Source organism: Myxocyprinus asiaticus, chromosome 14 (assembly GCF_019703515.2).
Source record: "Myxocyprinus asiaticus isolate MX2 ecotype Aquarium Trade chromosome 14, UBuf_Myxa_2, whole genome shotgun sequence".
NCBI lineage: Eukaryota > Metazoa > Chordata > Actinopteri > Cypriniformes > Catostomidae > Myxocyprinus > Myxocyprinus asiaticus.
In genome coordinates, this window is record NC_059357.1 from 5,792,062 (window position 1) to 5,810,565 (window position 18,504).

The window sequence follows — 18,504 nt, forward strand, 5'->3', positions numbered from 1 at the left end:
TATCTCTAAGTTTTTGCCTTCCGTCCACACTGAGATGGCTTTTCGAAAACGCTCTTCCAAGTGGATAAATTTAAAAACGCCATCTCCATGTTGTAGTGTGGACAGGGAAAACTGAAAACGATGATGTCTTTGTTGTCATGTGACGCAGTCATGTGATCCATTCAACCCAAATCAATCAAGATGGTGGCCCATGTTGTAGCGGCCTGATATTCACTTGGATAGTTTTGTTAAAGATAAATGTTATTATTTGTATAACCTTCACATTGCATTCCTTCAAAGGAAGTATACTCAGAATTGTTGTCCGGCGAACGAACACAATGACAATTGCTTTTCAGTCCATACACGAAACAGCAATTTTTCGCATGCGCAGTGAGGGGATTTAAGAGTTTTCATTTGTTTTAGTGTGGATGAGAAACTTTTGAAAAATGCTTGAAAACGGCAGTTTCGAAACACCTTTTTTTTTTTATTATCCCCTTTTTTCCCCAATTTGGTATGCCCAATTCCCACTACTTAGTAGGTCTTCGTGGTGGCGCGGTTAGTCACCGCAATCCGGGTGGCGGAGGACAAGTCTCAGTTGCCTCCACTTCTGAGACAGTCAATCTGCGCATCTTATCACGTAGCTCGTTGTGCATGACACCGTGGAGACTCACAGCATGTGGAGGCTCATGCTACTCTCTGCGATCCACGCATAACTTACCACGCGCCCCATTGAGAGCGAGAACCACTAATCGTGACCACGAGGAGGTTACCCCATGTGACTCTACCCTCCCTAGCAACCGGGCCAATTTGGTTGCTAAGGAGACCTGGCTGGAGTCACTCAGCACACATACCTGGATTCGTGACTCCAGGTATGGTAGGCAGCGTCAAAACTCGCTGAGCTACCCAGGCCCCCAAATTCAAATCACCTTTTTCAAATGTATCCAGATTAATGTGGACGTAGCCTGTGGGTGTTTTTTCTACTTCAGGCAATTTCAAGTCCCAGGGGTTGATTTTTTTCATATTATCATATTATCATATTAAAACTGACCTATAAACCAGGCCTTTGTCATTTAGGCTATTTTTGGTACTTTTTTAAATGTTTTAGCCTTGTTAAACCAAGTTAAAAAAAAAAAAAAAGGAGATGAAATATAAAACAAGTGATGCTTGAAGAAAACAAAGAAAAATCAATGTAAATATCGTATGTGAGCAGAATATTCTTACTGGGTGTCATTTCCAGTCATGCTGTAGTTTTGCCAAATTATACAAAGAGTATGAAAATATAATTTAATGGCGTGTATTTAGGATACACAAAATGTTAGCCACGAAATTTGTTTTAGCAAGACAAAAGAACCAGACATTTTATTTAAAAAACATAAAACATTTAATTTCCAAAAATGACATAAATCTCTTGTGATGCATACAAAGACTGTTGGACATTGTTAGAATAATAAAAATAAAAATAAAAAAAAACTAGTGAAACTGTGAAAAATGTTAAAACTTTACTTTCTAGAAGTTCAAAGTGTCTGAAGTTAAAAAAACACCCCTACATTAAGCTTGAATTAACAAAATAGAAGAGCACTTTGTTTAGCACTATATGTTACTTGTTAACTGTGGCATAACATTCATGATAACTAGGGTTCCAGAAGTTAAAATCCTATTTAAATTCTCCATAGTGAGACTGATTACTTAAACGGTGCAGTAAGAGATTTTAGCCGTTCTAGAATTTCCACAAGCTGTCAAGCTGAGCCGTTGAATTAGCCACGCCCCTTCTTTCCAAAACCCGCACTCCAAAGATACCAAATGAGCTTTATTGAGACCGACATCGAGCAGAAATGGTTGTGAAAAACAACAGCAGCAAAATAGCGCCCTCAACTGACAACTGTTATGAGCAACATGCCATAAAAATGGCATTAAGTCTCAATAATTCGCTGCAACTACAACACTCTGACAATTTGCAAAATGATTGACAGGCAAAAAGCACCATTGACCGTGGCCTGTGGACACATTTTTGTGTTGAGTCTAGAGTTGTCACAGAGACCATTGAGACATCTTACGACACTTATTTCCTTAATATCTTTCAGGTAGTTGGAACATTTTTTACATACCTTTCCATGAAAAAAATCACTTAAGGCACCTTTAATATAAACCTTTCAAGATAGACCTACCATGAGTTCTGAGGTTGTTAAGTGATGGTATATGCTTCTGTAGATACTTTTGTTTATAAAAATTGTGTTTCATTGCTGAATTCCCAGTAAGGAACTACGCTACCCACAATCCTAAAGCGAGATCAGTCAATGAGAGAAGTCGCCATTCTCATTCGCTGTCAGTGAATCGCTACAAGCAAGATTGTGGTGAGTTTTTGTAGGCTAGCGGAGACTAGCTAGGTAATGTTAGCTTACTACTTGGCTACTTGTTAATATGGGATGTTGTAGTGTTACCGCATAAAACAGTAGTGGTGTTTTCTTATAAGAAAGTACATTTAAAAGACACAGAATCCTAAACTGATACAGTTACACCATTCACAATGCTTAACAGCACGAGTAGTTCATTTTCCCTGTGATTCGCCTACTTTTTGCTTTGAATCAAACTTTGTTATGTTGTGATTCATCTCAGAGCTAGTTTGTTTGGTTCAAGGTCTAGACATCTTTATTGATTTTTTTTAAATGCTTATGGAGAAACTGAATGGAAAAAATACCAAGGCCACAGAGAAAGCGTCACTGTTGCTGTCTATTTTCACTCTGATATGCGAGTTAGCAAAGCTGATTGATGCAAAATGCATTAGAAGTCTAAACTGTAGGTGTCTCAGTTACAAAGGCTGCAAGAATATTTCATGCTTCTACTCCTTATTGATTAATAATATAATATTATTCGAGCTTTGTGTTATTCATTTTAAATTTACAGTACTGTAAGACAGTGTATCGTTGTACAGCACCCTCTCTGACTAGCACAAATCCTGTTGTCTCACACACACACACACACACACACACACACACATGCACTAATTTGTGCAATGGCATTCAGCTTCATTGTTCTCTGCTCTCTTTCAGACAGCAGTCTTTCTCTCTGTCTCACTGTTTCTCTCGTGCTCTCACTGAAAACTAAGTGTTGTGTCTGCTGTGTCTGAGATTACAGTAGGTTTAAAGTCTTTTATACACATTAAATTTGTGACAATCCAGGATTGTGATGGCAATATTGTACAGGTTCCTGAGTAATCATGTTATGGCACTGAAAATCCATCCATTCATTAGATGGTCACCACCATGATGTTTTTATTGGATGTTTAATCATACATGTGATTCACTTCTTTCTCTACAGGAAGAATGCAAGCAGATCATGGCCCGTCAGAAGTCCAACTCACAATCGGATTCTCATGATGATGAAGTTTCTCCTTCTCCTCCAAACCCGGTGGTGAAGGCCCGGCGCCGCAGAGGTGGAGTCAGTGCTGAGGTCTACACAGAGGAGGATGCAGTCAGCTATGTCAGAAAAGTTAGTAACACACACATACTGCATGAAATTAAGTTAGCGTTGTTTTCCTTGTTTTAACATTTCCCATATGCATAGTACAGATTCGCATACTATCTGTACTATAGGCCTAGAGTATGTGGTAATGTAAGGCTGCCACTGCCATTTAAATTGAATGAACCTAAAAGTGAAGTCATAATTTTATAGTAATGAATTTGGCTACATCTTAAATGAATAGTTCACCCAAAAATGAAACGTCTCTAATCATTTTCTCCCCCTCATCCTGTCCCAGATGTGTATGACTTTCTTTCTTGTGCAGAAATCAAACAAAGATTTGTAGAAGAATATCTCAGCTCTGTAGGTCCATACAATCAGTGAATGGTGACCAGAACTTTGAAGCTCAAAAAAGCATATAAAGGCAGCATAAAAGTAATCCATAAGGCTCCAGTGGTTAAATCCATGTCTTCAGAAGCTATATTACAGGTGTGGGTGAGAAACAGATCAATATATAAGTCCTTTTTTACTATTAATCCTTCCTGCCCAATAGATGGCGATATGCACAAAGAATGCAATCGCCAAAAGTTAAAGTTCTGATTTATAGTAAAAAAAAGGCTCTAGCTTCTGAAGACATGGTTTTAACCACCGGATTCATGGATTACTTTTATGCTGCCTTTATGTGATTTTTGGAGCTTCAAAGTTTTGGTCACCATTACTTGCATTGTGAGGACCTACAGAGCTACAGACCTAAAAATCTTCGTTTGTGTTCAGCACAAGAAAGAAAGTCATACACATCTGGGATGACCTTAGGGTAGGTAAATGATGAGAGAATTTTCATTTTTGGGTGAACTATTTTGATGTCATGTTGTCTTTAATAACCATAAAAAGATATTACTTTGCCAAAGGTTCAGAAAGCCAGGAAAACCTAATCATTTGTTGTTCGTTTATTTTATCTTATATTTACAGCACATACACACTGTATTTTTGGTCATTTTGGAACTTACTGTACATTGCTGCAACATTTTCAGGTCATTCCAAAAGACTACAAGACAATGACGGCCCTGGCCAAAGCTATCTCTAAGAACGTGCTCTTTGCCCACCTGGATGACAATGAGAGAAGGTACTGTAAATGCACTTGTTCTGAGGTACTTTCACCATCATATCTCAATCCTCATTATGATGTCTCTCTTAAAAATTGAATTGTGTTTCCAACATAAGCTAACCCCTTTTAGAAAGTGTTTTGTCACTGTGTGGGTGTATGTTTGTGCTGAAGTGAGGGTTCAAGTCATATCAGAGGGGCTTGTGAGTAGCCACTGTATTTGCTCTGTTTCTCTAATCACCATGGCAACCCACAATGAAATAAAAGAGGAGGCATTGTGTGACAGTACTGGAAAGTGTGTTTTAATGCAGGTGTGGAGCAATGGTGTTACTTGGATTGTTTCATTTTGGCATTCGAGTCTGGGAGATGCTACAAACCCTAAACAACACTAAAGGGAAAAAACCTCTCCCAGTCTACGAGGATTTTCGCTCAGGTTGCTCCATCTTTGTGTGTGGAATATAGTTTCACTGCTGAGGAGAATCCATTATCCATACAGATCCACCATGAAGGGAACAAACTCTCAGCTTTCTGCTGTTAAACCCTCTATGAGAACACACGAAACGCCATAAACACTCAAACGACCCGAAACATCGAGCAGTTCCGTCCTGTGCTCAGCTGGACATTCGCCACACTTATTATCATCAGTATATTGCCAGGGATTGCAGATGTGTGTTATTTTGTTTTGAAGGGATAGTCATCATTACGCACTCTCATGTCGTTCCAAACCCAGATGGCTTTGTTTCTTCTGTGGAACACAAACAGTGATGTTTCGCAGAATGACAGTCTCAGTCACAATTCACTTTCATTGTATGGATGAAAAGATGCAATGGAAGTGAATGGTGACTGAGGATTATATTCTGTCTTAACATCTTTCGTGTTCCACAGAAAATATATGGGTGTTTCTTCAAATGTGGGAACTTTTAGCACAGTGGACTTGTAGAAAGTAAAGTCTCGTCATAACATTTTCCGCACTTTCACTAGTTTATTTGATTTGTCTACTAAAATGTCAGTGAGTTCATGCTTCACAGGAGATGTATTTAATTCATTTTTTTTCTTCTGAAAATCATAAAAATTTTCACCACAGTGTCACTACATCTCAAATTCCGCATTGTGTTTAATATAATTCTTTGTTGGACATTTTTAACGTTTTTGAAACAAAATGGCAGACTCCTTTAACTTTCTAAGACTAATTTTATAGCTAACATTTTATGCATCCTAGATACACATAATTAAAAATATTTTCACATTTTTGGCACAACCTTACAAAATTACAACTTGATTGGAAATGACGCCCAATAAAAATAGTCTGCTCACAAGTTATAATTTACTTGATTTTTTTTTAATTTTCTTCAAACATCACTTGTCATATTTCATCTCAAAAATCTTCTCTTCACTGACACTTTTGTTGACTTCATTAACAAGTACACTAACTTTTGAAAAACGTTATTAGGGGCAAAATGGTTTGGTGTGGTGGAAATGACGCCACAACTGTGGGACAGTCGTAATTGTTGAAAACATGATAGGAATCATTTTCACATAAATATTGAAATGGTTTGTTTATTTCACTCTTTGGTTATTATAGTTTTAAACATGTAATGATTAGCATTTTTAAAATGGATTTTCATTGCTTAATATTGAAAGTCTGGATCTGGGACAAGGCAAAAACAATAAAATCAGTATGTAAAAGGCATTTGAAAAGTACCAAAAATAAACGATGAAGTCTTGGTAAGTCAGTTTTAATTTGACCTTCATATAACCAAAAAGAAAAAAGTTGATATTGGTTCATTTGAATAAAAATCAGCCCTTGGGACATGAAATTGGCTGAAGTTGAAGAAACACATATGTAATTTTTTGTCAGAATTATAAGCAAATTTTGTTGGAAAAAAACGGAAATAATCAGAGGTTAAATTGGGCCGCAACAAGCCGGAACAGCAGCACTTTTGATTAAAAAAAGAAATTAATTATTGGCAATGTCTTTATCAATTTCATTCCTGTATGCTCCAACCCAGTTTTTGTTTGATCCAGTTCACATACTCTGCCTCCAAAAACCTAAGCTGCCATGCCATGCAATTATGTACTGTAATTTTGCAGTTTTGCTTGCTATATTAAAAGTTGTGTACACAAGCAGGTTTTGAACCGGGGACCACTCACATAAAAAGCAAAAATCATATTTATTCCCAGCAAATATACTGTATGTTTATATATATATATATATATATAACTACATAAGATATTATGATGTACCCCACCTTAGAATCCCAATGTGCAACCCCTGGATATAATGGCTCTTTTTTGTTTTCATGGTTTAGAAAGCTCTAGAAAGCTCTTCATATTAATGACTCAGATTTGTGGAGAACATTAACATTGTTTCCATGGTTACAGAATCTTCAGCTGCTAGCAACAGCCATGCACAATATACAAATATCTGCATGTGTGTCTGTGATATTGTCAAAGTAGCAGGGATGACTTGGTCACACTGACCATATAATGACATTATGTCAAGATCATGTCATTGTTTCATAGCATTATGCTAGTTATACATGTTGCAGTTTGACTGGGAGCAGTCTGATTTTCTCTAGGCGTAGCCTATACAGTAATGTAGCAACTAAGTCTGTCACATATTCAGGATTGAAGGGGATCAAATGAAATAGCTTAAAGGTGCTGTAAGTGATTTATTTTTAATTTTTTTTGGAAAGGTATGCAAAAAATTTTCTTACTCCCTGAAAGATATGTCTCTGTGGCAGCGCTAGACTCTGCAAACAAAAAAGTGTCTGCGGGCCACGTTTTCTGACGCTTTCTGCCTGTCAGTCATTTTTTGCATTCTTATAGTATTGTAATTGCAGCGAATTATTAAGGCTTAATTAAATTTTTTATGCCATGTTGCTCATAACAGTTGTCAAGTGAGGGCACTATTTTGCTGCTTTTGACAACCGCTCCTGCTCAATATTGGCTTCAATAAAGCTAATTTGGTGTCTTTTGAGTGCTGAGTTTTGGAAAGAGGGGGCGTGGCTAATCCAACAGTTCAGTTTGTGGAAATTCTACAATGGTTAAAATCGCTTACAGCACCTTTAACCCTTAATGTTCTGAGGGTGTTTTTAAAGGTTTCCTGTTTTAGTGGCATACGAAAAATGAAAGGATTATAACTCGACAACAAAACAAGGAGGGTCAAGTGTTTGGTATCATTTTAAAGAAACGATCATTTTAATTAAATTTTTCAATTATAGCAAATTCTGAGACTCTCAGCCTAAGAAACTGCAAAAAAAAAAAAAAAAAGAAAAATGTAAGCCAACATTTTTTTCTTTTCTTTTTTTTCCCTGATTTGACATTATATACCTCAGGGTGTAAAAAAGGTGGATCCGAAACACTGCTTTTGTTTTGTTCCCAATCATGCCACCTGTAACTGAGTAAAATTTTGTGTTGATTCAACAAAGCAATCAAAAGTTATAGCATTACAAATATTAATTCCAAAAGCACCTCCAAGTGCCCAAAAGCCTCTCCAAACAAATAAAACATAATAAAAGTACATAAGAACTAATTACACATGCAAACACAACAATGACTAAAGTTTTGCATATTATGCAGACATAATTTTAGTAATGCGATTTCACAGAATGAGTTTCATTCTGTGCCATTTGAGTAATTATTGAGTCTGTGTCATGTAATTTGTGCCTTCTCCTGGTGGCCATAAGTAATTTGAGTGATTGATCACATGACTCTCTGCCCAAATATTGAGGACTATCACAACTGGTTGGAGCAATCTGAAACCAAATCTGATTGGTTTAGCGTTCCATGATGCTACATCATTTCCGATGATGTCGTCTGATCCAGGAAAGCTAACGTGTTTGTAGCCAGATCGCAAAATGCCTGAAACCCAGATGCTGGGTGCACATTGTGCTTTGTGTGGGTTATCTAATGATCTATGCATACGATTACGTTGTGTGTGTGCTTATTTTAAAGATAACTGCCTCCTCTAAGTAATGGTATGTGATATTTTATGTTCCATTTAATTTTCGTGAAGTTATAAGCAAAAACTCGGCATATAAGCAACATCTGTTCACATGAAACATGGATGTCAAAGACATATACTTAGCTATCACTCACTATATTCTTATCTGTGAGTAAAACAAATAGTCTAGTTGTATTCTGCTCTTTGAGAGCTTTCGAATAACATATGACACATGACTATTTGATGAGTTTGGTGTTTTTACAGATTATAATAATATATGCGGTGCAAAATTTTAATAAATGATCAAAACAGAACACTTCTGATTTGTCTGCAAATTTCAAAGCACTTGTACAGTTTTAGTCATAATCCCTGCATGCATTGTAAAGTAGAGCTCCTCAGCTTTAAAACAATACCTATTTTGTGTTGGTCAAGACTGCAGTTATTAATATTTTGATAATTAAATGTTTTTCTCACGGGCCCATATAAGCTTAAAGGGTTAAAGTGATAGTGCACCCAACAATTCTGTCATTGTTTACTCACCCTTATGTTGTTTTGAACCCATATGACCCATATGAAACACAAAACGAAATGTTATGCTTAATGAAAAGTCTCAGTGTGGAAAAAAGATACACTGTGAATAGTGACTCAGACTAATATACTGCGTAACATCTCCTTTTGTGTTCCATAGGAGAAAGAAAGTCACATTTTGGGTGAACAGTCCCTTTAAGAATTGGCCATTGAAAAACCCATTGTCTACGCAAAGTATACCAACATGCTGAAAAATCACTCAGAATACTTCATAACATAGCAGTGCTCTGGCAACCATTCCACAACGTGATATGGCTGCATCTCTGCTATTGTTACATGAAGGATGAATGCCAAAGTGAATGCAGTTGTTATTTTACACACAAACACAACCTTAGAATTCAAAATCTATTTTCCATTCCTTTTTTACATCATAACACCATCCTATATGTGCCCCCAAACTCACTCTCTCTCGCCACAGGAGCCCTGCTACGTCTCAAACAACGAAGCATTGTGTTCTTATAAAAAAAAAAAAAAAAAAAAAACAATACCAGCAATCAGCTGTAACGAGTGCTTGAGCAGCAATGAGCCATTTAATTGAGCAACTACAGTAAATGCAGAAGGGCTGTCCATCGATTTAAGGATGTTTCTTCAACTTTGGTGAATTCATGTCCTAGGGGTTGATTTCTACTAAAACTATCAGATTTTAACTTTTTCTTTTTGTTGAAATGGTTCTTTTCAAATGACTTTTAAGTATAGATTTTACTGTTTTAGCCATGTCCTAGACCCAGACTTTTTATATGAAAATCCATTACAAAAATACTAATTATTACATGTTCAAAACTATGATAATAACGTTTCAAAAAGCATCATTTCCACCACAGAATTCTGTTAAACACAATACAGAATTTTATATGTACTGGAAATGACACTGTGGTGGGAATTTTCATGACTTTCAGAAAAAATGACAAAAAGGACATAAATCTTCTGTGATGCATGTATATACACGGTTTAAATTATCATAAAGTATATGCTAAAATCGGACAGAGATTAGCATCTACAGCAAAGATTAGCATAGTGTATTACGTTCTTTGTGTAACATCATCTTACCCACATTCTATAAAATAATCACTAAGAAAAATGTAAATCAAAAAGCTTTATTACGATAAGACGGTTGTATCAGTTGCGCCTAAATATAGCAGTAGGCACAACTCCAAACCATTAGTAATGTAATGCAATTAAAATGCCTAAAAGCATTGTTAGATTTGATTTTAAACCATTTCAGGGTAAATGTCTTGTGATAAGTCAGAGTAGCAGAATATCTGTTCAGCAACGCTTTATAATGTTAACCTGTTCTTAGCATAATGGCTATCTGGTTTCCTGGCAATATCTGATATAAACTTCACACTGTGATTGTAAGGAACATCTGTTTCACGCACCTGCGGTCCAGACAGTACTATTAAAAAAGTAGACCTTTAAAGTAGACAGTCACGCTTTTGTAATGCTAGCTAGTGTGGTTATTGAGTTTGTATGTGTAAGCATACTTGGCAATAAAGCTCATTCATAAAGCTCATTCTGGGTTTGGAGTGTGGTTCATGACAAAAGAATGGTGGATCACTGGTAGAAGTTTGTTGAATTTAAGGAATAATCGCCTAAAAAATTAAATTCTGTCATAATTTATTCACCCTCATTCTGAGCTTAAATTTTAGGATGTTTCACACCAAAACCGTATCTTATTTAGAAGACTTGAAATATAAGTCGCGTGGATTACATTTATAGTACTTTTGGGTTCCTTTTTAAACTTTAAAGTGAGTCACTATCCTCTGCCATTGTTTTGAAAAGATGTACTGCAATTATTCATTAAAACATCAAATTTTTGTGTGCTGCATAAGAAATAAAGTCATACTGCTTTGGAACAACTTGAGGATGAATAAATGATGACAGAATTTTTTGGGGAACTTTAACTTTAATTTCATACATTCTTCATACATCTTATGACTTTGGCTGGGAATCTGATATACACTCCGACCCAAATTCCTTCAGCATCTCTAAAACCTCTTCAGCTCTTCAAGGCCCAAATGGGGGTGCTGTGTTGCGCAAAAAGTTTGCTCTTAAATTGTTCAAGTCTACGAATAAATAAATCAGGCATATGGGGTATAGTTTGAAAGCTTAGAATCTCAACCTTTCATAGATAACCATCACTTCTGCATTTATGTTACATAAAATAACAAAATAAGGCCTGCAAACATTTGTGTTGCAAATCAGCGTCACCTAGAGGTCGTGTGGCAGAAATATTAATATGAACATAAAAGTCTTCCAAATAGCACTTAACTAGACAAATCATTTATCAAATGAAAACTCTCATTCTCAGGAATGTGACTGTACAATTTATTTTGTTGCCTTTATACCAAAATGTGAAAGATTTTCAAAAGAATCACAAAGTGAAATATGATTTCTGTAAGACATCAAGAACAAACGTCTCTTTTATGTGCCGATTACTACTGCTGTAAGCCCAAAATAGCTAAAACATGTATATCTGCTTTTAGCTAAGGCAATTTTCTATAAAAATTAGCTATATTTAACTTGTCTGTGTGCTTGCTTGTGTAAATAATCCAATGCTATATCTTAGATGTCCAGACCAAAATATGCGGGAAAAGAATGCTAAACAAATCATTGTAAATATATGTTATCAACTATTAATGTTATACACCATCGCAAAGGAGAGGATCTAAGCTTGATCTTCTAGTCCACTCAGACGCCGAGATATTCGATGAAACAATGGAGGTGGTACCTGAACTGAAAATTAGACTGAATGTCTATGGACGAGCACATCTGTGAGGGCTATTTTGCGCCATCTATATTTTAGATTGCCATTTTGTGATGGAAGGTGATAGAGAATTATTTTTTTCTTGTACTTGATGCCATCTAGTGGAACAAACAAGACATTTTGGACGTTGATAGAGTGAACAGAACCAGAATTACATGCTTACAAAGTTAGGATGAAAACAAAATCTATTCATCATAAGATTGTAAACATATACGGTATTATTTATGAATAATTGGAGTCTTTTTTTGGGGGGGGGAGATTTCTGAAAACATGAGACCAGTTTTTGGCAGTTAGTCCATAGTATGTGTTAATGTGGAACTTTTAAATAGATGGCAGCTAAAAAAAGTTCTGGAGTTGAAGAGGTTAAAGAGATATGTACTGATACTATTTGTAGTTCTTGTTGGCTCGTTGGTACTTGTGCTCAGCCTTATAATTACATATTGTACTAGCACTAAATTATTAAATGATTGCTAAAGGTTTCCATTATATATGGCCAAAGATTTTCCACTTAATGCTATGATTACAGAGATTACGATGATTTATCTAGTCAAAGCCATCAAATCGCTGCATAAAACTGCATGTGCCAACTTGCCCGAGAAGCACATGTACAGTGTTGGACTGTCAATTAAATTCTTGCTGCACTAAACACTTACTGTACAGTACCAAATAAATGAGCATGACATATGGGTTTGAGTTCAAATTGGTCCGTAGAGTGATATGAGAAACACGAAACTCACACAGCAGTGTAACAAATTGGTTTCCTGGGACATTGGTCAATTATACACTTTAGTGGTCATTATACAAAAATAATTTGACTGCAGAATGCCTCGACTGGCCAATCAAAGTCAAGTTTCCAAAGAGCCCTTTAATAATATAATAGAAAGTCAAGGTGTTCTGCAATATCAGATTCTGTTGAATATTATGACTGGATTTTGTCCTTCTGTCTATGTGGAAACTGTTAAATGCTGTTCTAATGCAGAAAGATTAAGTTAATCCAGCGCTAATGTGTGTTGATGCGTGTGTGTCCTTGCGTTCACATAACGTCGGCCATGCAGCTGGGGTAATCCACCAATTAAGCAGTAAGGACCTTTCTGACCTTTGACCTTTGAACCTTGACCCAGCAGCCTCTGCCCTTTGCTCCTATAGCCCAGTGCTGATGGACATTGCACATCTTTGGAGACCACAACAGATCAGAAATAAACAGAATTAAATGACCATTTCTGAATCTGGTGTGTGCTTTGTTAAAAAACGCATATGAAGTTAAAACGAGCTAAATGATTTTTCATAATCAGCCTATCAGTTTTGAGTGTATTTTTAAATAGCACAGACTACAGTCCACCTGATAGGCCACACACGCTGCAGAGGTCTTGAATGGTGGGTTTATTTTCTCCTGGTCTGTTTTAGGCAGAGTTAGTTGCGGGTGATGTAATGTTCTTTGACTGTATCAGATGAACCCAAGTCACAGCTTCAGAGCTCGAGCTAATGAAGGACACCTTTGACACTTCTATCTCACTCATAATCTGCTTAAAAACTCCAACACCAGGTGGAAGTCCATTTACGTTAGACAATGTGCTTAAATAATGCATTAGGACACAACAGAAAGATTTTAAAAACACCTATCGAGTCATTTAATCGGCACCCACAAATTGTGCAGATAGTTCCACAGATTTCCACACAGTTCAATCACCAATATTTCACATAAGCTTACATTTTGTCCAGCCCTTGAGTACTTGTTTGTTAAATATATGGCTAATTTGATAATGCTTTCTCTCAGCTCCATTTTTCACATTTAAAATCATATTTAAATCAATTTCACAAAATTCCACAGATTTCCTCCCATAACCAGCACAGAAATGCGATTTTAATCTACTTTACCTTAGTTTCTCTCTCTCACACACACACACATAAAAAAATCATTAATTAGAATGAACTGATTAACACAACAATACTAAAAATTAAACTATATCACCTCTAAGAAGTATCGGACACATTTAAAATATAAACATAAAATGGCTAAGAAAATGAAACCTTACAGCTTGGAAAAAAAAAAAGACCCAGTGGTCACAGACCATGCAGTAACATTGTCCGTCCTGTAAGATGCGCTGTTTCTCCAATTCAGATGTCTGACTGAAGAGGATCAACAATCAAACAAATTCATTTGGCGCCAACAGCAGAGCTGACAAGTTGTCACCATGAGTTTCTGACATCATAGAAATACTGTATTTGTCAGCACAAAATTATCTGAAGCTGCTCTGTTGTTGTAAGCTGGTAAACTCTGGCCCAGAATCTGTGATGTTTGGGTTTGAATTGGGTCGGTTGTATCTGGGAGGCACCAGACCGCTTCAACACAGGTGTGTTTGCACTGCAGCAGTGATGTTGTAAGCACACACATGTTGGTGCAGCTATCATTGAGGACTCTCCATAGACATAATGATTTTTATACTGTACGAACTATAGATTCTATCCCCTAACCCTAACCCTACACCTAAACCTAACACTCACAAAAAACTTTATGCATTTTTACATTTTCAATAAAACATCATTTAGTATGTTTTTTTTTAAGCGATTTGAATTATGGGGACACTAGAAATGTCCTCATAAACCATATTTATAGCATAATACCCTTGTAATTACCAGTTTGTAACCTAAAACAATGTCCTCATAAACCACTTAAACCTGCCCCCACACACCAGGAAGGAGGAGGAAATGTTGCTATCTGATGAATAGCTTTAACTGACTTGACTTGAGATTGTTTGTCTGGGCAGTTTTACAGCTGTACTTTTTCCCTTTGTGGATTAGTTTGTGTGCAGTGTTGGGGATTAACTAACTAAAATTAGTGACACTACAAACTTAACTACATTGTTCAGTAGCGAACCAGTCCAAGCGAACCGAGTCCATAATCCAGCTGTCCTATCATGTGTAGCAGTGGGAAGTCCGATTCACTTTAGGGAATTGGTTCATTTGTGCGGTTATGTAAAACAAACGATTCACCGATCAAATAAACAATTCAGTCCCTGCGTCGTCTTTTTAAAAACTTAATATTTTGTTAAATGCTGCTATTCATCACTGTTTTCGACCAGGACCAATTGGGGCGGAACATTCCAGAATGGTGTTCCGGTACCTCCGTTTCAAAAAATTGTTTTAATTTTTTTGCCAGTTTGTTCGTCACTTCATTATATTTTTCTCCAGAAAGGCTCCAGTTCAGGTTTTTTTTATGCATTCCATCTCCATTTAGCAAGTGTGCTCGATCGAAAACACCTTTAAAGGGGTCATGACATATATTGTCATATATGTAGTAATTTTATATATATATATATATATATATATATATATATATATATATATAGATATATATAGATATATATAGATATATGTAGATATATATACCGGATGGCCCAGACACAGAGTCTACAAGAGAATACATGTTAACAACAAACATGTAACTATATAGTTACATGTTTCTTGTTAACATGCATTATTTTGGACTATATATACTATCTATCTATCTATCTATCTATATATATATATATATATATATATATATATATATATATATATATGCAATTTAACAATAAAATATCATTAGTAAAATTTATATTTTCATAATGTACCTTGTTAGAAGATCCCCTGTATAATCAACAGCATTAGCTGAGAGAGAATTTTTCATATGTAAGCAAAATGGACATTATAATTGATATACCCAAATGAAACCTGGAACAGAAATCTGATTTAATACCCAGCCCTATTTTCGATTATAAAAACAGTCTATTTTCTAGTTTTGTTACTTGTATTTATTGTGTTGTATTGCATTATACAAAAAAATAAAAAAGATATTCAATTTAATGCTGTCACCTAAATTTAGACGTTTCTTTTGTTTAAGTATATTATTATATCTTTTTTAAACGATATTGTCCCCTTTAATAATTTTAATGTAGTAAACTACTTTTTCTTGTGTGTGTTTGTGTGTGTGTGTGTGTGTGTGGTGTGTGTGTGTTTTGATTTTGGTGGTTTACGAGGAATTGTTTTTTAGGTTATACACTAGTAATTATGAGGGTATTATGCTATAAATGTGGTTTATGAGGACATCTCTAGTGTCCCCGTAATTCAAACAGCTTAAAAAAACATACTAAACAATGTTCTTTTTTTTTTTTTAATGTCAAAAGGTTTCTGTGGTGGTTAGGTTTTGGGGTAGGGTCAGGGTTAGGGGATAGAATAGATAGTTTGCACAGTATAAAAATCATTATGTCTATAGAGAGTCCTCATAACGATAGGAGTACCGACATATGTGTGTATGCGTGTGTGTGTGTGTGTGTGTGTGTGTGTGTGTCTACTGGTGCATTGAAGGTCGTCCCCAGCTGGACGTTTTACGCTCGTTTCTTCCTGTGCTAAATTACTGTGGACGTTTTACTCTGTAAGTGTTACGTGTGGTTAAGGGTGCAGTTGTAAAGTGTGTGTATATGTGTGGTCAATATTTAGCATAGCTTTGTGTTGTCACAAAGGGAGTTTCTGGTAATGAGGTCAGTCACCACAAGAAACAGTTCTCTTTCACACTCTCTCTCCATTGCTGAACTACTCATCCACATCAGTGCTCTTTTTTTTTCCTGTACATTCGCTCCAGTCCTTTCCCCATCCAATTATATTCCTCTACTCTGTCCCCTCACTCGTGTATTCAGATCCAGAGTGTGTAATGGGCTGTTTCGCCTGTCTGGGCCCCCTAACCTGACCTGTGTGACCACCCACTCATTCCATACTGACCTTCTGGAATTTACTGGAACTGTATCAGGGACTATTGCTGTTTTTTTATTTTTAGATTAAATTTAGTTTAATTTGACATTTGTGCTGAGGTATATTTTATTTGAGGAATTTATGAGGTATCATTATTTTTGTATCATGCAATTATAGTGAATTACTGACACAGTAATGAGAGTGCCTGGCTGTGAACAGGCGGCGTGAGTGGGTCATGTTGAACCGGTTTCAATGCCTCTCTCATGTATAAGTGGGGAGCTGCAGATTCCCCAGCATGTGACTGTGGTGCACCTTGCCAGACAACAGATCACATAGTATATTAGTGCCCAATAAGACGCTTTATTGGTGGTCTTCGGGCGCTACATGAAGCAACTGCTGAGGCAGTGCAATATCTAACTGACTTGGACTTTAACTTATGACAACTTTCCATGTAATGCTGGCTGTGTTCTTTTACAAATTGTTTAATGTTATATGAAAAAAAAGTGAATTATCACACAGCATTCATTAGGTGAAGACCTATGTTTAGTTTGTTAATACATAAAACACACATTCATGTTTCAAAATCCAACACAATAACAAGAGAAGAGCCAATGATGCAAAGCTAGAGCATGACATGCACACAGAATTATTATGAAGTTTTACCATAACATGTAGATGTAGTCATAGAACAATATATCGTCCAGGTCAATTAATCGTAGGGCTGGGTAAAAAACAAACAAACAAAAAGTTTTCCAAATTAATCACCATCTTCATTTTAATGATCCCGCCAGGGGTGCTCAACACGTGCCTAAACAGTAAAACACTTTAAAATTCTGTGAAAATGCTTTGAGGCATTAATGTAAACACAGTAATTTATGCGTAAAGTGAACACAAACAGCGTAAGAATGTAAGAACAAGAAAATAAGAAAACCATGCATTGCTCCCGAATGGATAACTTTAGTAGCTTCAAAAAGTATTACTCTATTATAATCATACATCAAAGACCGGTAATTTAAAGGAATAGTTCACACAAAAATTCTCCCATAGTTTACTCACCCATATGCCATCTCAAACTTGTATGACTTTCTGTTTTCTGCAAAACTCAACTGAAGTTATATTAATGGAGATGTGAATATAGCCATACAATGCAAGTCAATGGGGTCCAACACTTCCAAACTTCAGAGAGGACATAAAGGCAGCATAAAGGTAATCCATACGACTTGAGTGGTTTAATCTATATCTTCTGAAGCAATACGATCGGTTTTCACTATAAATCTTGCCATCTGCATTTTCCTTGGTGTGATCTAATTTGAAGCTCGATTACATTTCCTCACACTTGACACATGCACAGAGCGCAAAGAAGTATCATCAGATTGCTTTCATATGTAAGCTAAATAAATATTATAACTGAAATATACCAAAATGTATCAGAATCGAATTGGAATTAAATCGCTGGGGGGAAAAAAAGCAATGTGTTGGATTTACTTAAAATATATATGTAGCAGTTTTACATCGCACTTTTTGAGTAAATTCAACTTAGGGTCATTATATGTCAGCATAACTAGAAAACCTTTGTTAAATGTACACAAATGTATCAGTTCATTCAAATATATTTACTTAAAAAGATATGCCACACTAATAAGAGTTAGCAAAGAATACCACGTTGTTTTAAATGAACTTCAATATTATTGTTTCTACCTAATTTACTTGAATGACCGAGGTGGGGAGCCGCTGGGGTGGCTTGCTTTCTTACGAATGCAAGCCGCAACCGTAACGTTGCCATGGTCATGTTCTCGCAATGAGGACAAGACCCATCCATGAACGATATCTCCGCGTGGGCAGCGCCCAGACACGAAAGACTGCGATAGTGGCCGTCAGAAGCGGAGAGATAACGACCGCAACCACGAATAACACACAGACGGAAAGGCATATTTAAAAAGACGT

The 18,504-nt window shown here is 36.2% G+C and overlaps 1 protein-coding gene across 3 annotated transcripts in view; it reads left to right on the forward strand.

The window, feature by feature from the left end:
* Nucleotides 1-18,504, forward strand: part of LOC127451878 (cAMP-dependent protein kinase type I-beta regulatory subunit) — a 98,413-nt gene that overhangs the window by 5,993 nt on the left and 73,916 nt on the right. For all 3 annotated transcript variants that reach the window (XM_051716912.1, XM_051716913.1, XM_051716911.1), the window contains exons 3-4: nucleotides 3,295-3,465; nucleotides 4,467-4,558. In XM_051716912.1, the coding sequence (XP_051572872.1) occupies nucleotides 3,295-3,465; nucleotides 4,467-4,558 (263 nt within the window). The remainder of the gene's footprint in view (nucleotides 1-3,294; nucleotides 3,466-4,466; nucleotides 4,559-18,504) is intronic.